This window comes from Nymphalis io, chromosome 28 (assembly GCF_905147045.1).
Source record: "Nymphalis io chromosome 28, ilAglIoxx1.1, whole genome shotgun sequence".
NCBI lineage: Eukaryota > Metazoa > Arthropoda > Insecta > Lepidoptera > Nymphalidae > Nymphalis > Nymphalis io.
This window is the reverse complement of record NC_065915.1, coordinates 2,378,251-2,403,835: the sequence shown is the minus strand read 5'-3', so window position 1 is coordinate 2,403,835 and position 25,585 is coordinate 2,378,251. Positions and strand designations below refer to the sequence as shown.

Sequence of the window (25,585 nt, the reverse complement as noted above, 5' to 3'; positions counted from 1 at the left end):
GTGCATTGGTGTAAACTATAAAAAAATCTGTTCATTAGTTTTTAAGTTTATTGCGTTCAAACAGGCAGACAGTCGCTGGGGGAAGACTTTGATTTATAATATGTAGTGAAACTATAATTATGTATCTTTTGTTTATCCATGGTTCTACATAGTGTACGATAACTAAATCATTACTATGCAAGCCATGATTTTTGGCTACTTACTATTGGTATTGTTGTGTTCCGTCTTAAAGGATGAGCCGGTCTAACTTTAGGCACAAGATACATAAAATGTCAGTTCCCATGGTTGGTGGCGCGCTGTCCCTCCCTCATGTTTAATATTTCTTACAACGCCAATGTTTATGCGCAGTGACAGTTTCCATCAGGTGTCTCATTTACCAGCCAGCCTACCGATTTTGAACGAAATCATCTTGATTTAATAAAAAAAAAGAACATTTACGATGTGTGAATCATGTCATTTAGAATTATATGATCAGTTGGAAATACCTAATGCGACCTTCTGTAGCTGTTACAAAATGATTCTAACTAATTCATCTTACATCAACACAAATAATAACACTTTTTTTTATTCGGTAAAATACGGCAATGGTGTAAGGGTATTCATTCTTAATTTATATATTAAATATATCGATCTCAAGTATCGAGAGAACGGAACACATAATACATTAAACGCAACGCACTTAACCGTTAGCTTATTTATTCTTGATATTCAATTGTGCATAGACTGTAATCCGATCGATTTCTACCTCAATTGAGTTATATAACAAGGTTGTATACCAAAAATTTTGTTTATGAATATGTATTTTTTATATCATATACTTTTCAAAAAGCCTTTGTGTGTTTTATTTGAAGCGAATAATTCAATCGTTTTATTTTTCATTAAGAAATATATAAATTAATAACAGACTGATTTTCAGTACATTTTTCATGAAAATTCCTCTAATAAGTCTACAATATCGAAATCGCCATTTTTTCCATAGGAATAAGAACTAACTTACCAAAACTTGTTCTAAAAGTTTAATAAAACAAATTAATTAATAAACGGTAGTTTAAGTTTATAATGCTTTATTTACTACACCATTATCATAATAATAAATATAATTAAAATAATATTTAAACAGTCAAGTGCTTAAAATCCTAATAATAATTTTCACCCAGCCTGAAAATATTAAAAGGATTTAATGAAAAAAAGAACGTTAATTGACTAGAATATAGACGGATACACATTCGTTTGACTAGATCGTTGAAATACATTTTTTTATAAACAGACAAAACAAAAGGCAATTGAAAATTAATAGTCGAAAGTTTATTTTATAATTTGGCATATTCTTTGGCTATTTATTATTTTCTAATTAAATGATTGAAATAAATATTTACATTTCAATGGTAATTTATGAAGTAAGAGATAACATTATGACCTTTTGGGTCGTTGTTTGATAATCGTTGGCGGGAAGCGTGGTCAGTTACTTGTATCCGAGGTTCTTAAGCAGCGCGTCGTCATTCAAGTTGTTTTCAAAGTATGGCATTTCTCTGAAGATAACAGAAGCATCAGCTATATGCATTTGTCTCTTTCCATACCTGTAATAAGAATAAGGATTTCAAAGGGGCTTAAGCTGCATTTATGTAGATATCACTTTCAAAAATGATATTTATCATTTCATACCATCTAGCGTGGGTTGGGTGAATCTTAAAGTAAAAGTACCTATTGTATATTAAGTACGCCATCTAGTATTGAGAAGCTGAACTGTCTTATTTAATTAAGCCGTGGCAGTTATATGATCTAATATGCTTAATAACAATTATAATGTCATAAATGCAATGTATTTTCTATAAAATATTTGTGTATCATTATTAATAATTTAATGAAAAATTGGCGCCCAAGGTGGGACGTAATTTTTTTTATCTATATTGTACTACAGTTTCAATTATTGGCAAGTTGAACTTATAAGACTTCAAACATTTATTACGCTTAGTGTAAGGTTAAGTTACTAGTTGAAACTTATGTTTCGAAATTAGAATAACTTTAACACGCCACTTTTAGATAAAATATAGTAGAATTCAAAGGGCTTCTTTTATTTTATCCGATACTTTGGTAAATAATATGTGCATGTTATAAACTGTTTGAGCCGAAATGGCCCAGTGGTTACAACGCGTGAATCTTCCGATGAACCCGATGATCGTGGGTTTAAGCCCGGGCAAGTACCACTGAATTTTCATGTGCTTACTTTGTGTTTATAATTCATCTCGTGCTACGGTAAAGGATAACATCGTGAGAAAACCTGCATGTGTCAAATTTCACTGAAATTATGCCACATGTGTATTCCAACAACTTGCATTGAAGCAGCGTGATGGAATAAGCTCCAAACCTTCTCCACATAAAAAGGAAAGGAGGCCTTAGCCCAGCAGTGGGACATTCACAGGCTGTTACTTTACTGTATAAACTGTGTAAGTTTGAGTTAATATTGAGCAGTGGTCCAGTGTTAGTTACCATATCTTAATATACCCTTGTGGATATATATCCATGATAACGTGTAAAATGCAAAATTTTATGACGATTGGTTGAATAGTTTTTCGTAAACGTATAACAAACAAAGTCAATTTCGCATTTACAATATAGGCTAGGATGAATATAGCCTGGCCTGGGTCTGAGTTTTAAAATCTTAAAAAAACGTTCGAAAAAACAAATTTTCTTTATGTGCCTGTCACCTATTTTAGAGACGATGTATTTTAAATTGCTTTCAGATGAGCATTTTTGATAGAAATTAGTCTACACGAGTTTTTTTTCAGTCATATAAAATATTACAACGTCAATACAATACTTGGTATTCAAATTGTTGGTTTTTGTGTCTGTGGAAACTGGCTCGAACATATTTTAAAGCGAAGCTCAACAAAAATTTACTGACTATATTTTTGGCAGACCTAGTGCTCAGCCTCAATTATCTATGATGCTATAAAAACCACTAGAGCAACAGAAAGACTTACGTGGAAAAAATATGATATATTCGTGTAGATTATAATTAAACTTTGTATAAATACTTTTTAATAAAAATTAGCTTACCGTCCTCTACCATGAACAGAATAATATTCCTGTAATTCCTTCAAGTAGTTGGAGATTTGTTCAGCCGTGTCGAATCGTTCGGGACGACGTGGTCGCGGATACTGAGCCTGCGACGAGCACAACAAGACGGCCGACAGCAGCAAAATGACGGACAAAAGAGCGCGCATCGTTGCTGTGTAACAAACATTTTAATTATAATTTTTATAAGTTTTAAAAATTACTTATCGTACTTTGGATTTGTAGCAACTAGTAATATATATTTTCCAATAACATTTTTTTAAATCAATTAAATAAGTTTTTATCTTCTTTTTTTAAGCCGAGATGGCCTAGTGGTTAGAACGCGCGAATCTTAACCGATGATCGTGGGTTCAAACCCGGGCAAGCACCACTGAATTTTCATGTGCTTAATTTGTGTTTATAATTCATCTCGTGCTTGACGGTGAAGGAAAACATCGTGAGGAAACCTGCATGTGTCTAATTACATTGAAATTGTCACATGTGTATTCTACCAACCCGCATTGGAGCAGCGTGGTGGAATAAGCTCTAAAAAACCTTCTCCTCAAAAAGGGAGATGAGGCCTTAGCCCAGCAGTGGGACATTAACGGGCTGTTACTGTTATCTACTTCAGATTAAGACCTCAATTCGTGAGGCCCAGATTATGACAGAAACGTTTTGAAGGCGATTAATATTAAAAAGACCTCCTCATTACAGGTCCTGGTGCACCGCAACACCTTCCCTATGATAGCTTCGCCGATATTTATTTGTAAAACTAAATAGATTTTATATTATACAAATATTTAATAAAAGTTCACAGAGTATACTTGAGCTGCCTGCTAAGCAGGCTTCAATTAGTTATTAAAAATAATCTCATTAATAAAGCCTACTCGGTTTTAGAATGTATCTGACAAAATGCATGGATCAAATGATTGCTGGATGCTATATATCAATTGACTAATTATTTGTAATTTATACAAATTTGTATATTTAAAAAAAAGGGTAACCCCCTAAGACTTTCTTGCCGGTTCTCGGTCGCGATAGAATCCATATTCCGAACTGGTAGCGTTTGACGATAAAGAAGTACTTGTACTATATTTGTTTAAATATTTCTATTTGTTTTTTTTTGTTGTTTTTTTGTAATATGAAATAAATCTGAATTCAACCGTTATCAGTTCCGAAACGCCGAGATGGTTCAGTGGTTAAAACATCTGAATATTAACCAACGATTGTGTTACATGTTACGGGTAAGCATAGCTATTTACATGTGCCTAATTTTTACACTTCGTTTCATGCTCGAATGAAAAAGTTTTATCCACCAATCCGCATTCGAACCGCGTGGTGAAATAAGCTCAAATCATCTCCGCAAACGGAAAGAAGGCTTTTGTTCGACAGTGGCATATTTTTTAATTAATTTTCACTGTATATATTTACCATTATCATCATCATCAACCCTTCGTCGTCCACCGTTGGACATAGGCCTCTAAAATGGCACGCCACTGAGCTCGATCTCAGTATCCATATACCAATTCAGAATGTATATTAAAAAGTGAACCTATGCGCAATTTACTATATAAAAATGTTTTTTAATCTTTCTGTCTTTAGAAATTATAGAAATTCGCCGACATTTGAAAAAATAATCTATACATAAATATAAAAAAAAAACTATTTTCGCTCATTTAATGCTACACTAACATATTTTATTAAATTACAATATAACCGATTTAGGTCTAGTGTCGATTATCCACTTAAAAACTAATATAGGGATTTCAACTCCCTGATATCGATAAGGAACATCGATAAATACTATAAGTCTCTACGAATTTACTATATTGACACGTTGTTGGTTTTTTAACATTCAAAGCTATGGCTCGCTGAATATGTTATGTTATGCACATACAAAAAAAAATTGACTTTATATTCCTCCCGTACAAAACGCTAATTTCATATGTAATATTTAATATAATCTGATGTTCGTCTACCTTCTAATAATATTTCATTATCTGTCCATGTTCCTGGCCGTTAATGAAATTTTCGTAATTAATTTCATAATTAAAAAAATAAACTTATCCTATTCCTACATCGGCAGTATTTTTTATTTTAATTTGTCCACGTTTTTTTAGTCCATATAATTGCAAGTGCGATTTCATAAAAGGAAACGCTTAAAAGAGTTATTCCTATTAATGTAATAGCAGACATTGAAAATATTTTTAAGAATCATTTCTCTTTTCGATTAAATGTTTTTCTACTGAAATATAAGTTAGGTCAATATTATAATAATAATTTAAGTAATAACTCAGTCTCATCATAGCCCAATTTGAAAAGCCAGTTAGTAATTGCATTTTACATTTTTAAGTCTTATTTATTCTTTTATATAGAATCGTACTCAAGTAATTATATTATAATTATGACTGTACATAGTTTTGTTAGGTTAAATATATGTAATAAGTATTATACTGTTGACTTGTTATATTTCTTACAATGCCAATGATTACGAGCGATGTTGGCCATTTAACAACAGGTGGCCCATTCGCCCCTCCGCCTAACTTATCAATAAAAAAAACAACTGAACTATAAACATTATAATTAGTTAATTCTTTGCAAGGAATTAAACATAAAGTATCTGCGCTTTTATTAATTACAAACCTGTACAATCATAATAATTTCGGGAATATTTTATGGTAAAGTTAGACAAAGACCATTTTAATATTAAATCATGAATATTTTAACATGGAGACGATTCGATTAACTAATTCTACATCAATACACTTTGATTAATGATTTCATAATTTAATCTTATTACAAAATTATATTAATCCGTTAAATACGAAGAAATACGTAATTAAATTAAAAATATAAAACCTTTATGTTGCACCTTTGTCGCATATTAAAAAAAACAAAATGAATAGTTAGATAAAAAAAAATTAAAGCAGAATTTAATTTCATAACCGAATAAAAATATTTAAAGACCGATGAACGAAATATAAAAAGGTAAAGAATATTTTCTCAAACTATCTTATATTGTGAACTGATTTACGAGGCAATAATGGCGGAGCTATATTAGCTAAATGCGATTTATTGGAAAAAATATATTTATCGGTTGCAATTTATAGGAAAAGTGTTATTTGAGTTATTGTAATTAAAATTTTTACTTTAATCATGAATACTATATTTTTTTTTGTTTGACATATTAATTCAACGTATAATATTTATACACTGAATTATTTTACAATGCACAAAGCACACACTTTAAAATGTAAACGCATCAGGCAAATTTGTTTACCTTCCATGCCATAAATATCTTGCGAGTTAATGAGAGCAAAACAAACATGGCGGTCACTTTGTGTTAACAACGTAATTGGTTCAATAAATCCTGATTTAAAAATGCCATAAAGGGGTATATTTTTCTGATTAGTCTATTTGAAGTATTTATCATATTATTAATATATATAAACATGTATAATATATTATGTATTTTAAGATTAACACACGATGTTATTAAACGTAATCGTTTCTGTTCGGTTATCCTTAATTTTCGTTTGCTAAATAATAACGCAATTGAAATGAGTACTGTAGCGGTGAGCCAAATGGCCCAGTGATTAGAACACGTTAATCTTAACCAAGAGAGCTTTAACCGTGGGAACCAATCTTAGGCAGTGCCGGATTCAACATTAATGTGGACCTGGGCACTGTAAAATTATCGAAATTTTGCATAAAATAGATAAAGTTTCGATATATTTTTAAATAAATAGAATGACTCATTGAGAGTGGTACGTGAAGTGGGCACGCGAAGAATTGTTATTTTCTCACCCTCCGAATTTAGCTGCTGCTGAAAATTTGCCGACCTGGATACTAGCCCCGAGAGCCCCTAGTGTAAATCTAGCGCTGATCTTAGGTCTAATATGCTTATTTTGTAATGTGCTAATATACTTCCTCGCCGTTCAAGCCGGAACACAACAATAGCAAGTACTATGATCGTTTGGTGATAGAATATGTTAAGTACAAAGAGGTTCGACGCTTGAGGCTTGCACAAAGCCCTATTTCCAAGTATTAAGTTCGTTTGTATGTATTATATACAAAATCATAAAGATGATAAAAATCGCGTTTTTAGTATTCGTTATGTTTTTAAGTGTAAGTCATTCGCTTGTTGAATAAGTTTCTTGGCGAATCTTCTTGTAATGTAATTTCGAAAACAATTTAGCTTAATAACACATTTAATTTATTAATTAAACCTATTTTCTATGGATCAATAAACAGTATTCTGTTTATTGATCCATAATTTGAAAGAAAATAGGTCATGTAAACTAAAATGGGGCGATACAAATAACAATCAATACGCTAATATTTACTCTTCGATACCTCCCTCATTTATCCCTTCAATGATCTTCGATACAGCATCGGAGGGCTGATTACTTACATTGCTTAGTATGCGTTTTGATTAAAAGCTAAAATTAGCATCATTGATCGTTAAAAATAGTTTTTTATAGGTAAATACTTACTTCTGGAAAATGATACCAATAATAGCCGGGAACAGACCCAGCCTTTAGTTTCATCACATTGTTAAAATAGGTTTATAAGTTTTTTATTTTATTTTATAGAATAGAATAGAAAGGCGGGCGAGCGTATGGGCCCACACCAACGCCCACAGACATTGGCATTGTAAGAAATGTTAATGTATGTCTTTTGTGCTGTAATTACACTGGCTCACTCACTCTTCAAACCGGAACATAACAATACTAATTACTGCGGTAGAATATCTGATAAGCGTGTGGTGGTACCTACACAGACGAGCTTGCACAAAGCCCTATCATCAGTAAATAAGTTATGCCCAAAACTTTCGTTAAAGTTATTATGCTTTGTCAATAAGGAAATTTTCTTTTTTTTTAGCTATATGTTAGGCAAAGGTAAAAAAAATGTTTCTATATCATACCTTGACTTTTTTACAATTGGAACATAATACAATACGTAAGACGTAAAAGCACATTAACTTATCCGTATATTTAACCCGTTAAACATTTTACGATACTTGTAAATTGTAATTAACGATTTAGACAATTAATTAACGATCAAAGTGTGTTTTTGAAAGCTAATGAATTTGTTACGTTAAATCGGATTCAAGATTTAGAGACTTAATCTTCTCAATAGGAGTAAGTCTTTGCCCAGCGGTGGGACATTTACGATTTGTTCCATTTTTTAATTTTTATTTATTCCGCCATGACTGTTTAAATGCCTGAAAAGATTTGGATGTGTGGGGTATCGCTAGAATCCTTACGTCAGCCCGATTGACACTGGCTGTATATTTTTACTAATGCATTTAAATTTTTTAATTAATTTATTTAATTAGTTATTTGTAAGCATTTATTTGACATAAGGGTGAGTGAGCCAGTGTAATTACAGGCACAAGGGACATAAAATCTTAGTTCCCAAGGTTGGTGGCGCATTGGATATGTAAGCGATGGTTGACATTTCTTACAATGCTAATGTCTAAGAGCGTTGGTGACCACTTACCATCAGGTGGCCCATATGCTCGTCCGCCTTCCTATTCTATAAAAAAAAAAAACATAACGTTTTTAATTCTTATGGATAAAAATTCCCAGTCAATTGAGCCGTAAAATTGCAAACAATTTTGGTTTTGGCGACAAAACAGTGATAACGAAAACACGTTTTTTTTTTATTTTAATTAATTTCATAAAAGTGTTTTCCTTAACAGGAGAAAATTAGGTGAACTTTATTACACACACAAATTAAGCATGGATAATTTATTTATATTCGGATATGAACCCGTAAACTTCAAATACCATCCACGTCGGTCCACTGGGCCGTATAAATATAATATTATATAAATATGACAAAATTATTATTCTAAATTATTCATCTACAATTAACAAATTCAAAATGGAAGAGCTATTTCGTATTTTGAATTTTAAGTACTATACAAGTGTTGTCAGTCAAAGGAATTCTAACCGCGTCGGATATTGTTTTCACGGCTGGCAACACTATAACGAGATACGTGAGCAGTATAGCGCCGGTAACTTTGCATGCAGTGAAAATTTATAATTTCTTTTCAAAGCTTTTAGTATACTTTAAAAAACGTTTAAAAATTGTATATAGATACACCCTGATTTTATTTTTTTATTTCCGCTAGTAAACAATAAAATCTGCTTTTGGCTGCACATATTTCTGTTTTTTTGTCTTCGTTATACTAGTTACCCTAGCCCCAACTTCGCATGGTATTATGCAAAAAATACTTTGCATAAGATTTGCGTAATATCCGTTCTTAGTAAGCGTCCCTTATGCCTGAGGTTATACTGGCTCAATTACACCTTAAGTAGGAACCCAACAACAACTGCTGTTTTGGTGGCTGAATATATATATCAACAATTACACTTTATATGTCAACGATATCTGTTAATAAAAATTCTATGGTATTCTTAGAAATTTAACATCCAAAACGACATTAAACTCTTCTTATCCCAAAAAAGCTTACATTAACAACAAAAGAACCACGATCTTTTAAATTTAACGAACAAAAAGGGTTTTATCAAATTAAATAATAATAAAAAGCATTAAATCTTTGAACAATGTTATAGAAATATCGCTTTTAAACTGATAAAAAATTTAATTATACTCATACAAAAAATAGCTTTGTAGCATTTTTAAAGTAATCTTTGCAAACAGCTTACAAGGCACTTCTTTTGTTATGGAAAGTAAACAGGCATACATTACAAAATGGCAGTAATTCACAGCCCATTCCAACCACAGGAGGAGTAAAGATAAGAAAAACAACTTTGACATTTAATTGACGGGACACCATTGGTCGAGATCTTGAATTATCTGTGGTATTCGTTATAGATTTCTTAATATTACCGTTTTTAACGGCGAAGTTACAGGACTATGTTTTGATTGAAGTTGAAGTTATGGATTTTTAGTTTTTTTTTTTTTTTTTATAGAATAGGAAGGTGGACGAGCATATGGGCCACCTGATGGTAAGTGGTCACCAACGCTCTTAGACATTGGCATTGTAAGAAATGTCAACCATCGCTTACATATCCAATGCGCCACCAACCTTGGGAACTAAGATTTTATGTCCCTTGTGCCTGTAATTACACTGGCTCACTCACCCTTCAAACCGGAACACAACAATATCAAGTATTGCTGTTTTGCGGTAGAATATCTGATGAGTGGGTGGTACCTACCCAGACGAGCTTGCACAAGCCCTACCACCAGTAGAACGTACTTTATGTAAAGGAGGTACAGGACTAAAACAGAATGGCGATTGATAATAAAGATGATAAATATATGGTGATTGAATTATGTACAATGCATTTGACCCTATTATAAGAATTAAATTAAAGCGTAATTCTGTGCTAATAAAAGTATAAGATTTATTGTTTCGAAACATAGGAGAAATGAGGCTCAAATGGACGATACCTTGTCATTGTTACAATAAAAAAAACAAAGAAATGTCAAAAAACCCGATATTGATTTTAAAGATTGACAAGATGTATTCAGTGTTGTCATTGGCAGTATGAACGTTTCATTTAATTCAATTTAATGTATTTTAACACATATGTATAAATTATGGCTTCCTATAATATAAACTTGAACTACGTTAAATCTCACACCCTGGGCTCGAAGTGTGCTTAAAAAAGATATACAAAGTTTTCTCTTTACGTATTAATATATAAATATAATAAATTTTGATATTAACCCGACACCGTTACACAAAGAATCCTTACTTTTGAAATTAATTAACATAGAAACGGCTGTAGAATAAATAATTACGAATTTGACGTTACAAGTTTTCTTATTTCATGTCAGGAAGTTATATATTATACAAGTTCGAAAACATGAATCCATAATTAAGTAATTTATATTGAATGTGACAAAAAGACGTGTGATTGTTTTTCTAAAGGAACTTATATACAACAAATATATATAATATAACGAAATTTGTGTCACATGTATAAGTCTATTTGTTTTGATCTCTTGCTATTCACGATTATAATATATTTACGTATTAAATATGTGTTTTTCACTTTTATCATATTTTTTAAATGGATTAATCAATTGTATTTAATGAACAGACTATCTATCGCAATAATAATTATTCATCAGACGGGTCGGTTTGTTGAGTTGAAAAAATTTACAAGGCAATGTCTATGAACGGTGGTGACCACTTACCATTAGGTGGCCCATATGCCCGTCCGCCTACCTATAACATAAAAAAACAGACTCCCGCTTTATAATATATGTATATATGTATACACATATACATATATATATTAATTACTTTAACCAACAAAGCTTAAACATATTATATTAACAGCAATATAAATAAAAAAACAAATAACATTTAATTAATAAGAGCTTAAAAATAGAATCCAAATTAGTATTCCTCAAGTGTCTCTTGATCATTTGCGAAAGCCAAAACCCTTTATAAATGTCATAATTTAAGACGAAGGTATATATTTAACAAGATTTAAAAAAAGAACGCTATATCCAAACAGATAAAAAGATTATATTAATTAGCGAACCATAGTTTTAGAACTGTAAACATCTGTGGCATGTTCTTTTTTTCTAGTTTGATTTTACATATAAGAACAAGCTTCTAAAAAATGTTTATTTGTGTAACAGATAAAAACATACTTAGTAGCGAACCCAATTTTAGACACAGTCTTTACGCGCAAAATCCAGTAAAATACTTTTCGAAACAATTTTAAAAGATCTGCGATATTCCGGTTTTTAATGTTTTTTTTTACATATTTTTAATTAGTTTATCGTGCTTATGGAGTTATTTACAATGCCTAAGGCCGTAAAAATGGTTAAGAAATATACAAGTTGACGGAGATTTTCATAGGCGTCAAAATCTAAAGAAGTATAAGTTCAAATTACCAGTTGTTTATCGTGTTGATATTGTTTTGTGCAATTTTAGTACAGGAGATTAGCAGAGGTATTTGGGATATTTACGTACTGTCTTTATAATCGTAAGCAACAACTTTTATTTTCATTTTAAGTTAGCATTGGTATATACTTTATAACACTACTTTTATATAATGTATAATGTATTTCTAAGTATATAGTAATACGTTGGTGTTGATAAAAATAAATAATAAAAAATATTGTTTTTAGAAAAAAATAACAGTGACAGCTTTTCATCACGCGCACAAAAACCACTTTACACGCTATTTTCAATTAATAAAATGAATAATCTTCAAATTATTAATGTGTTACGGATATATTATTAAACTATTTATCATTGTTTGAAAAATGTAATGTAAATGTAAGAATTAAAATCATTCGTTCTCTATTACAATAATTGGAATGCTTTGGTCGTTGGAGCGAAGAAAGGGCTTTTAAAATAACATCACATTAATAAAATCATGGCCGAACGTGAAGTTAAAATTATCATTTGCTTAAAATAACCATTAAAGCAATAAATTTCATTATCTATAATAATATTATAAAATTTGAGATATAATTTTTTTCTATATTTATCTTATATTAAAATCGGTTGGCAAGTTGTAAATGAGTCACCTGATGGTAAGTTGTCACCATCACCGATAAACAAAGGCAGTGTAAGAAATAACCCTCGCATCGCCTAATGATCCAAGCTGTTATGTCTCTATGTATGCAGTTACACCGGCTCACTTACCATTCAAACTAGCACACAACAACGGATTACTGTCCAGCGTTATATGTTGGGTCGTACCTAGTACCTAACTAGACGGCACACGAACACTTTGTATATAAGTATCTATGGATATATTATATTAAGTACTTTTAATCAGTCTTATAATAAATAATTATGTTGAATTTATCATTTTGGCGGGATATCAAATTTAAAATATACTTTATTCAAGTCGGCTTTAACAAGCGCTTTTGAATCGTAATTTTACAGCAAATTCTGTAACATGTGTATCCAACCCGCATTGGAATAGATTGGTGGAATAAGCTCCAAACCTTCTCAAAAGAGTATCCAAACCTTCTTATAAAAGGAGAGAAGGTCTTAGCCCAGTAGTGGGACATTTATTTACTTTAAGTATGTTCTTATAAATCGTTTTTTTTTTCTGAAATAAAAATACGCTGATAAGGTTCAAGAACAAAAATGAACGTATGATATTATACTTCACATACTTATTTAGTAGTACATAGGTAAAAGTAAATATATAAGGTATATATAAACTTTTTAAATAGATTGCTTTAACGTACAAAAATATACTTTCGTTGACATTGTTCATAAGCGAAGGCTATTAAGTTTCATCAATCGTTATATTAAAATTTCTGACACGCCTGTTATTTATAATTTCGTTTGTTTAATTATAGCATTTAAAGTGGGCTCAATTAAATATACTTTAATTATACAATGAGCTATATCTACTCTACGTACATATATACTTGGTTTGGTTTGAAGGATGAGTGAGCCAGTGTTATAAATGATCCTATCAAATCGAATACAGTACAGTACAGTAACAGCCTGTGAATGTCCCACTGCTGGGCCAAGGCCTCCTCTCCCTTTTTGAGGAGAAGGTTTGGAGCTTATTCCACCACGCTGCTCCAATGCGGGTTGGTGAAATACACATGTGGCAGAATTTCAGTGAAATTCGACACATGCAGGTTTCCTCACGATGTTTTCCTTCACCGTCAAGCACGAGATGAATTATGATCAAATCGAATAATTATACTTAATAAATAACCTACTTAAAAATAGGCTCGACAGACAAGCACAAGACAAAACAAGCTCTTTTGAATCATGGTTTTACAGATTTATATTAAATTTGAAGAGTCGGTTGGCGTGGTTGGTGGATGCTTGCCTTTCACGCCGACGGTTGTGGGTTCGATTCACACCCAGGACAGATATTTGTGTGCATGAACATGTCTGTTTGTCCTGATTCTGGGTGTAATTATCTATATAAGTATGTATTTACAAAAGAAAAAGAAAAGCTCTGTACAAGCCTAATTTGGGATCAGAAGGCCGTGTGTTAAAAATGTCCCAGGATATTATTATTATTATAAAATAGTTTTCACCCGTGTATGGTGGGGGCAGTTGTAATAGTCTATGTCCTTCCTCGGGGTTCAGGCTTGCTTCATACAAAATTTCATCAATCGGTTCAGTGGTTTAACAATGAAAGCGTAGCAGACCGATAGAGTTACTTTCGCATTTGTAATATTACTAAAGATTCAATCTAAAGCTAGGGGTAGCTAAACTATTATTGGTAAAACTTTATTAATATTTCTTATTTTAATCAGTGTGTTTGTTCTTTTAACTAGCTTAAAAACAATCTTAAATCCCGGGACGGGTGATAGGGTGAGCCACTGTAACTAAAGGGTCATAACATCTTAGTTCCCAGGGTCGGTGGCGCATTGGCGTTGTAAGTCATAATTAATATTTCTTATAATCCGATATTGCTTACCAGTCTGAATCTAATTCGGAATCGTTTTGTACCTGTTTGCGGTTAGTCCGCTGCACACGTGACATATTAATTAACTATTATTACTGTTTGGGGGCTTTGTAATATAGATACAGCAATCTAATCAGACGTTATGTCACCAAGCGACACTATTGCGTATTTAGATTTGTTACAGCCGAGATGGTTTGGTGGATAAAACACGTGAGTCTTAAGTAAATATTGCGGGTTCAAACCCAAGCATCGAGTTTTCGTGTGCTTAATTTATGTTTGTAATTCATCTCGCAGTGTTTTTTTTTTTACAAAATATAGGTAAATATCACAATAGATATTGGCGTTGTAAGAAATATTAACCATCACTCAGATCGCCGATGCGCCATCAACCTTGGGCAACTAAGATGTTATGTCTCTTGTACTTGTACTTATACTTCACACACCCTTCACATACAAAACAACACTAAACTAACTGGTAGGGCTTTGTGCAAGCTCGTCTGGGTAGGTACCACCCATTCATCAGATATTCTACCGCAAAACAGCAGTACTTGGTATTGTTGTGTTCCGGTTTGAAGGGTGAGCTAGCCAGTGTAATTACAGGCACGAGGGACATTACAGCTTAGTTCCCAAGGTTGGTGGCGCATTGGTGATGTAAGCGATGGTTGACATTTCTTACAATGCCAATGTCTAAGGGCGTTTGGTGACCACTTACCATCAGGTGGCCCATATGCTCGTCCACCTTCCTATTCTATAAAAAAAAAAAATTGCGTTTCCGGTAGATTATCTGTTGAGAGGGTGGTACCTACCCAGACGGGCTTAAACGAAGCCCCACCACAAAGTAAATCGTTTTTTATTTATTTATTTTGAACAAATTATACATATCTTAAAAAAAAAACAATATATACGATAGTAACTACAATAATATAATACTGTGTCGTACAATTCGACAGCACATTTATTTATTATTTGTTCATTGCAAAGATAACAATCAAATATCATTTAATTTAACAAAATATAATATAAACATATATACATCTAATTATATCGTGGTGGAATAAACTCCAGAATTTCGAGAGGAGAGGTACTTGGTTGATTTATCTACCTTATATATGTACGTGAATATTATATATTACTTAGAAGAACACTATTTTTGATTTGACAAATTAATTAGTTACTGTTTTTGCTAAACGTTGAAGATCTGTATTGTAGTGTACTGTAGTTATTGCAATAATAATGATGTCTAGTAGTATCTCTAGCGAGAGATATTAGTCTACTGTGCGTGACATAGTGTAGTGCACAAATGTGTGCGCAAACACAGGTGCACCCTAATTTTCACTCTTATAATTTGATAGCACGGCAAATTCGACACGACTGGTAAAACTAAAAGGTATGTTTAAAAGCTCTATTGTCAAACGTATTTTATGTATTCGATTACGTGCATTGACAATCCATAGCATTGAATGTAAAATTTAGAGGCTAATTTATGATTTTTTTATTTTGAGATTTTTGATAATTATGTGTTTGATTAAATATAAACTTTAAAATTATGATGCAGTTATTCATACAATATTTTATTTTTAACTTTGAATTGAAACTTTTTGAATTACAAAACCAAATCAAAGATTATTTTAGACGCAGGACCAACGTCTTCACATATTTCCGGGGCACGGAAATGAGTGCCGAAATAATTAATAACTTCGTAAGGAACAAAGCAACTTAAATTAAGCAACGGATATTCTCTATAAGCTTTTCGCCACATCTGTTTCTAATTTGAGCTTAAAGGCGCCAAGCTTTATCGCTAGGCCTTTCAAAATCAAATCAAGCTTTATAATGAAGATATTTTAAATCATCAGTTTCAGAAAGCAGCTTCTAGCGAGAAGAAACGGCAACGAACTCGCATAGTTGTTCTTTTAAATAAATCAGATTTAAACAGATTTAATTTAGTGTTAAAAACAGCCGAGATGGCCCAGTAGTCAGAACACGTGAATTTTAACCGATGCATTTTCTTGTGTTTGTTGGTAAGAAAGCATATATATATTTTACACGTGTGGCGTGATGGAATAAGCTCCAACCCTGCTCTTCATACAATGTACATCCACCAATAATTGAAGTAATCGATTATATAATTAATTGTCAAATAGTCGACAGTATAAGAAATAAAAAAATACTCTACACCGCCAATGGATCGTCAACCACCAATTCCAAAATTAATACTAACTTTCGCCCTTAAAACTTGAAGCTCAGAGTGTTAATGATTAGTGGTAGAATAACTGATCACTCGACGGTACCACTCAGACCAGCACAACGCCTACCATCTGATTATTAACGGATAACCAAAGTTTTGATTTTATTTATATTCTCGTAAATCATTTGAGTTGCATGATCTTTGACGAGATAAAAAGCCAATATTATCAATAATTATTATCTATAAAAAAAAATTAATTGATTATCTTTATATTGTTTTAAATAATAACTTTAAATCAAAATTACACTTTAAAATCAAGTAAAATTACCAAATATTGAATAAAATATTTTCATTGCGTAATTATTGTGAAAACCATTTTTAAATATTACGCTTGTATGTATATATATATTTTAAATTTTACAATGAATAAGGAAAGTTGGTTTTAAAATATTTTTATAAGTTATATTAAAAATGCCGTCGGATATGAAATACGTTTGTGTAGTAACCTTTGGAAAAATTTTATTTCATTTTAGAAAATTTGCTCTAGTATTTTAAATCTTTTTATATATTTTATTTATTATTGAATTTTACAGGTATATCTATTAAAAATATTTAAAATCTTGTTAGTAGTAAAAAAAATATTTTTTTGGTATATTACTCTCCATTTTTTTTAATTGGAATCTTTTTTAATCAATAATTACATTTTTGACGACAATATCAAAAATATTTTTTAAAAACGAAATAAATTATCACAGCTAATTATTTTTTTAAACACACGAAATAAATTAATGAAAATAATAATCGACATTAAAAACTTTTCGGTACATTATATGATCTATATATAATATTTCTAAACGTTTATTAAGCCGTCAAAATCTTACCTGTATTTCAAAGGGAACTTGTTAATTAACTTTTTAATGGTTTTCGCGGAGTTATGTCTACGATAACTGAAGTAAGAGTGAAGCGAAGCTACGCTCGCGGCCTCTTTTATTGCCTGCATGTGGATTTCAAAATTGCGTTGTGTTACAGGTGGGCGGAGTTGCGCTGTAGAGGCGTGGAGTAAATATTTGATAAAGTTTTTTTGAACGATTTTTTTACAGATAAAAAATCGTAATTATTTAATTATTTTTTTTACGTTCTAAAATTCTAAATACAAAATTGTTATTTATTATTCTTATCTGTGTTCTAAAATTCGAAATACAAAATTGTCGTAAAATTAGTTAAACAACCTGGTGATGTGAAAACAAATACAGTTTTCGAATAAAGAAGGCCATCTTCACAAATTATTTAACTATTTCTTTAATATACGAAGAAGACGAATCGTTGCTAACCAGTCAATTGCGCAATAGAGATTATAGTGCACAAGCTTATATAGAAGCGCAAGCGCAGACTCTATTTAAGTTTTTTAGCCCAGGATCTCGAAATCTGCAGCCTCATAAATATGAGAAATATTATTATATAGGCCTATCCGCTTAAGCCCTTTTAACTACGTATAATATGTACCGCATAAAAGTTTTTTTTAAATTAAATATATAAACAGTTTGAATGAACAATATCTATATTATGAACACTTAAAGCGATTTTTATAGTAAAATATTATTTTTATTATTTTTAAAGTAAAGTAGAAAGTAAATAAAATAAATGTAATCAGTGTAATTTCAGTTTAATTCGTAGAAATATCAAATTTATTGAGATCATATTTGTCGCAAGGAGTGCAACAGAGATGCCAATAGTGTGTGAGTGCAATAGAACGAAAATGCCGCTATTTATGAATGTATACTAAAATTACACTATAGTAGTAAGAATATATTGTATTTGGTAACAGCCTGTAAATGTCACTACTGCCTAAGGCCCTGCTGGGCTAAGGCCTCATCTCCCTTTTTGAGGAAAAGGTTTTGGAGCTTAAAGATAAAAGAGCTAGAGGTATGGTGGAACCACGCTACTCCAATGCGGGTTGGTGGAATACACATGTGGGACAATTTCAGTTAAATTAGACATAGACACATGCAGGTTTTCTCACGATGTTTTCCTTCACCGTAAAGCACGATATGAATTATAATCACAAATTAATCATATGAAATTTCTGTGGTTTTGAGCGGGTCTGAACCCACGATCATCGGTTAAGATTCACGCGTTCTTACCACTTGGCCATCACTAGGATAGTGTATTTAATTTAATATATTATTTTTACGATATAATCTGTCATTTTTACTGAAATAGTCATGTCATATGGATTCAGTTAGAACTCACTTCATTACTCATTCATGAAATGTTGACAACCGAATTATGATGATATACTATTTTGATACGTGTATTCTTGAAATGCTATATATAAATGGTCAATTTTATAAAAATCTCGAATTGATCTTTATAATACAAATAAATTTGTTGTACTGTTGTGTTTAGATTTGAAGGGTGAGTGAACCAGTGTAACTTAAGGCACAAGTGACATAACATCAAGTCCACAAGGATGTAAGGAATGGTCAATATTTACAGTGCCAACGTCCATGGTATTAACCATTCATTCCATTTAACCCAGCCTTTCTATTTAATAAAAAAAAATATAAAAATTAAAATAGGTCTAATATCTACTCCATGGGACTCTGTTCTCGCTCAGTCGTATCGTGAGCGCAGCTTTGAGAATATTTTTGTAATTAACCCTTCGAAGATCGCTGGAGACTGAATCCAATGGTATAGCACGTGCCAGTACGTGTCTTGTAATTTTAAATTCACGATGAATTTGATATTATAATTAATATTAATTTCGTGATATATCATATGATATATTATATAACAATGGTATGACGTTATGTTTATATATTACATAAGTCTCATAATGTTTAAAAAAATAAAAATTATGCTTTATTCGTAAAAAGAAATAGTTTTTTTCTAAGTATATAGTATATTATAAATATTATGTATATACAAGGAATAATAAAATAAAAATATATGTTATATATACCAATAAATAAAATTGAAGTGTTTGTCTGTGATTTAAAAATAACTGCTTCTTTAAAATTAATATGGCTCTTTGCGAGATACCAAAACAAAAACCATCATTTTTTTTGTCAGACTGTCTGTTCGTCCGGGATAATCTTTAAAACGGCTAAAAATTACAAATTGAAGTAAGTAAATTATTATAGGAATTTTAATTGTCAAGGCACCTTTATTGCATCAAAATCTATCTAAAGTTACAAAAATATTGTTTTGTGAATATTTGTTATTTCTTCAAGCTGTATCACAGCTAACATATAACATAATATTTTCGCCTTTTTATCCCGTTAACTGGATTTTTGATTATGACGCGGGTGAAGCCGCGGGTGAATTGCTGACATGATGAAAGATTTAGATGACGTCTAAGGAGACAAAAATCTATGTAATACGTCTGAAGTGCAATTCTATAAAAACACAGTTCTTGTACCCGTGAAATGTTGACAACCGATTTATGGTGATATACTATTTTGATGCGTGTGTTCTTGTAATGTTATGATTATAATGGTCAATGTTGCATGTTATTTTCTGACATTTCACGACCGTTTTCTGTGAGTTTTTACTTATAGAATAGCCCTACCGTTTAAATCAATCGTATGATTGCAATTCATAAAGAAAACAACTAAAATCCTAATGAACTTTGACTCCGGAACTCTTCGAACTCAGATCACAGCAATACGTAATATTGTTTTGTGTTCTGGTTATAAAGGGTGATTGAACCAGTGAAACTACAGGCATATTTGTAAGGCCTTATAATACAAGAAGGTATGAACCAAAAAGGTATATTTCTGTGAGGATCTTTTATTATTCTATTTATAGACTGGTTCATTAAGTAAGTAAAATTTCAGTTGTAGTAACTAAAATATAGCTTGAGAACCAGACACGGGTCACAGAAATTTTCAATTATTGGAAGGGATTTGTGTGAACCAGTCTGGACCATAACAATAGACACACAGCAGTGTCCGCAAAAGATCAAGCAATTAAAACTGGAGGAAGAAATTAAATAAAAATCAAAAAGGCAAGACTGAGCGAGCTAGTGTAACGTACAAGAGACAAAACACCTTTCCCTTCTCAATTAGCTGGTGACGCATTGACAATGTAAGTTAATATTTTATACAGTACCTATGTGTGTATATATGTCTCATACAATGTTAGACAAGGGCACAAGACCGGCTATCGTGGAAATCCTTGGGGCCTTTGTCAAGCAGTGGACGTTTTCCGGCCGAGATGATGATTATGTCTATGGGCGATGGGGACTACGAATGAAGTAGGTATCAAGATATATAACTGTTGTGCACACTACGAAAAGTGAGTATAATAAAGAAGACCTAATCGGATTCTCCCACGACAGTCTATTCAAAGGAGGTAGCTGATTGCGCAGGACATGTTATATACGGACATATATAATATCGGTTAAGTTGTTTAGCCGTGAAAGTGTAACAGACAAACAGAGTTACTATCGCATTTGTAATAATAACAATAATGTCCTCCAGACTGATTTCGGCCACGGCGGCCAATTTTATGAGAGATTAGCCAACTACGCAGGAGATATTATAGTGCACAAGTGTGTGCGCAAACACAGGTGCACTCTCTTTTCCCTAACTCTCATAATCCGATGGGATGGCAATCCGACATGACCGGAAGGAGTTCAACAACCCCAACGGTTTTACGTGCTTTCCGAGGCACGGGAGTGTACACACTTTCAACAACCAGACTCTGGGCCACTGCTGAGAATATTCGACTGAAAAACCCAATAACCTTTTATTGGCTCGACCTGGGATTCGAAGCCAGAACCTCGGGGTCTGCGGCCTAATATCTAGCCACTAGACCAACGAGATATATATACTATATATATTTTCCTGCCTCGTTATAATAATAGAATAAATGTAGATGTGCCTACTTTTGTTGCAATCGGAGAAGCAGTGTCCAAGTTTATTATTCTTAAACAGTTATATATAACATCCACTTTTATACATAAGATTGACAATATATATAATTATTAGTTACTAATAAATATTGCATGAAGAACATAAATCCTTGTATAGAATGTTTTTTAATTTAGGCATTTCATTAACGAGACGGCAAATTTTATTTGAAAACTATGTCAAATGAAGAAGTTCAAATTCAAAACAGATAATTAATTAAACATACTGGCTGTGTATTTTCATACGTCACAGCAATTCGTAATTCGAAAATAATATATACTAAATAAATTTTTATTTTCTTAAATCATTACACCACGACCAAGGCATCATAAATAGGATAATATTATATCACAGTGAACCAAGACTTTAGTTTTTTGTTATTGCTTAATATTTATTATCATTTATGTTTCCTGAATCATCAAGCCGACATGGCCCAGTGGTAAGAACACGTAAATTTTAACCGATAATCGTGGCGTCAAACCCGGGCAAGCACCATTGAATTTTCATCTGCTTAATTTGTGTTTATAATTCATATCGTGCTTGACGGTGAAGAAAAACATTGTGACTAAACCTGCACGCGTCTAATTTCATTGAAATTCTGCCACATGTGTATTTCACCAGCCCGCATTGGAGCAGCGTGGTGCAATAAGCTCCAAACCTTTTCCTCAAAAAGGGAGAGGAGGCTTTAGCCCAGCAGTGGGATATTCACAGGCCGTTACTACTGCATTGTAAAATGACGATTCCAAACAAATAAAACATATTCGCTTTTAGGATATTTTATTTAAACACAAAGCCAAAAGTCAAAAATATTTATTCAATATAGAAGCGTTACACTTGCTTATTGATAAATGTACCACCGGTACGGAAATAAATACCTCAGACCTGAGAAGAACTGGCGAAAGAAAATCAGCGGGGTTTTTTTTTATATATTATACCATATTATATACAAAAACCATGTAAAACCGCAGCGTATGTCTTGTATAAATAAAATAAATATCATACAGGTGAGACTCAAATGAGAAATAGTTTTCTTTCAATACACATGGAGTTTTCAATGCGAAGAGCTACTGATTGAAAGTGTAATCTTGCATAAGCTTGCATAACGCTATCCCCCTCTAATGTCTATTCGAATATTTCATAACAAGAAATAATGATGTTCAGTATAAAATTTATTAAAATGGGATCTTTCATTCGATATTGTTTTATAAAAATAGCATTAAATTATGATACACTAGTATCGGCCTTAGGCTTCGTGCGCATGGGGGGGGGGGGTTAGGTATCCTATCAGTATCCCTGACAACGTGTATGACAATGTTTTCTTGATAATAGTTTGAGTAGTTACAACGTGAAAGTTCAATAAACCAACTCACCTTCGCTCTTGTAGTAGTAAATATCTACGAGGCGTAACTGAGAAGTATAAATTGGTTTGATTTGATTAGAAGGCTTAAAGTATTTTTTTTATGTTATAGGTGCGTTGGGCAAATAGGCCACCTGATGATGAGTGGTCACCACCGCCCATAGACATTGGCGATGTAAGAAATATTAGCCATTCATTACCATTATTTCATCATTATATTTTTATCATTCATAACCATTCATTTGGAGCCGATTGGCGTGGTTGGTAGATACTTGCCTTTCACGCCGAAAGTTGTGGGTTCGATTCCCACCCAGGACAGACATTTGTGTGCATGAACATGTCTGTTTGTCCTGAGTCTGGGTGTAATTATCTATATAAGTATGTATTTACAAAAGAAAAGTAGTATATCAGTTGTCTGGTTTCGATAGTACGAGCTCTGCTTTGTTTGAGATCAGATCGCCGTGTGTGAATAATGTCCCAGGATATTATTATTTTTATATTACATGAACAATGCACCACCAATCTGGAGAACCAAGGTGTTATGTCCCTTGTGCTTGTAGTTATACTGCCTCACTCGTCCTTCAAACCGGAACGCAACAATATTATGTATTGCTGTTTAGTGGTAGAATATCTGATGAGTGGGTGGTACCTACCCAGACGGCTTTGCTCAATCCCTACTCCCTAGGGCGTATAACGGATAGTAGGGTTAATGAATGAAGATGACAGATTTCATATTCTTTTATCAATAATCTTCCAATAAAAAAATATAAACGTGGATATGACTGGAGTCAAACTCTTTATTTCTGTCTTAGTCCTTATGATCGTCTTCCTTGTGTGTAATTTCATTGTTGTATAATAAAGAGTATTTGTATTGTACTTTTATTATCAGTTGGTACTGATAAGCCAGTGAAGGGTCAAGAACGTACTTTATGCGGTTAATCTTTCTATATTAAGGTATATGGCGACGTCTTTTATTATGCCTGAATTAATATTACTCAACTAATACATACATTAAACTTATATCAGAATGCAGTCCATTTCAAATGCTTTAGTTTTTTTTTCTAAATCGTAAGAACATTTCACAACTTAACGCTGTAATATTTCCCGGTATGTTATAAATGTTACCATTAATTCGTTTCTTTTTTGAACAACCTTTACTTTATACTTTTTTTTACTAAATATTAACATTTTAGTTTTCTAGTGAAAGAGTAACACTGAGACTGCAAACTTTCGCGTTTAAAATATTAGAACGATATGCCCAGGTTGCAGGATTTATATCATTTGAAATGTTTAATTTTACATAAAATAAAATTTTACTCAACATCGATATTAACAAAGATAAATATTTAATTAATGAAAATGTAAAAATTATTAAAAAAACTAAAATAAAAACCAACTACACAGACATTCATATTCAATACGCCACCTACCTTGGGAACTAAGATGTAATGTCCCTTGTGTCTGATGTTACATATGCTTACTCACCCTTCAAACCGGAACACAACAATATTAAGTATTCTATCTAAAAAAGGTGGCAGGTACGGGATAAATGCAAACTGCCCAAGATCGGGATTATTGGCGTTCTTTGGGGGAGCTTTCGTCCAGCAGTAGACGGAAAAAGGCTAAAAAAAATGCTGTTTGGTGACAGAAAATCTCATAAGCGGGTTTTTTTTTTTTTTTTTTATAGAATAGGAAGGAGGACGAGCATATGGGCCACCTGATGGTAAGTGGTCACCAAACGCCTTTAGACATTGGCATTGTAAGAAATGTCAACCATCGCTTATAGCCAATGCGCCACCAACCTTGGGAACTAAGATTTTATGTCCCTTGTGCCTGTAATTACACTGGTTATACCTACCCCACCTGCACAAAGCCCTATCCGCATGTGAATTAATAATAATAATAATAATAAATAATCTTTATTCACATACAAAGTTACAAAGCATAATGAAGTCCCTGATTTCTGAGCTTGGCTCAAAGACCTTTATTACAGAAATCAGTGTCCTCTCTCATATTTTTAGTGGCATATCGCTCTATGTAAATAAAAATAAGTGATTAATAACTATTTCATACTGTATATTAGTGGAGTGTGTAGGTATGTGTGTGTTTTCATGTGTGTGTGTGTGTGTGTGTATGTGTGTATATGTGTAATTTGTTTCACAAAATATTATAGCAACAACAGTTCAATTTGTTCATAATCTAGTCCTAGTAGCCAATTTTTAATAATTACTTTAGCTTCACGTTTACATAAGGAATGTATATTTTTTATTTTATTTATTTTGTTATCCAACTAAACTGCTTTAAAATCATGTTGTCGTTTGGCTGAAGCTGTTCGACATATAACAGGTGGACATACGTTTTTAATGACACGTTGCTTACTGTATTCGTCGGCATGATAGGGGATATTTATTAAATAAAAATACAGGCTGCGTTGATATAGTTCGAGGAGCAGAGGTGCGGGTTGCGCGGGCGGAATAAATATCAAGAGTGCGAATATGCGCGTGCGTTTACAATTGTAAGCAGTTGATTAAAGTTATTATCAATTATGAATCGTATTTATTTAATATTCGTTATAATATATTAATTGTTTTAAATACTTTTATGATAATATTTAGTTGCGTTTTGTTGTGAATTAAAGATTTCTTGAAAATATACATATAAGGAATACATACAT

The 25,585-nt window shown here is 32.1% G+C and overlaps 1 protein-coding gene across 1 annotated transcript; it reads right to left on the bottom strand.

Annotated features, from left to right (window-relative positions):
* Positions 1-1,111: 1,111 nt before the first annotated feature.
* LOC126779154 (pro-neuropeptide Y-like) lies at positions 1,112-17,591 on the bottom strand. The gene is made up of 3 exons (XM_050503027.1): positions 17,520-17,591; positions 3,058-3,229; positions 1,112-1,577 (listed from the first exon to the last, which is right to left on the bottom strand). The coding sequence occupies exons 2-3, from the start codon at positions 3,222-3,224 to the stop codon at positions 1,463-1,465; spliced, it is 282 nt and encodes a 93-aa protein (XP_050358984.1). The 5' UTR covers positions 3,225-3,229; positions 17,520-17,591; the 3' UTR covers positions 1,112-1,462.
* Positions 17,592-25,585: the final 7,994 nt, after the last annotated feature.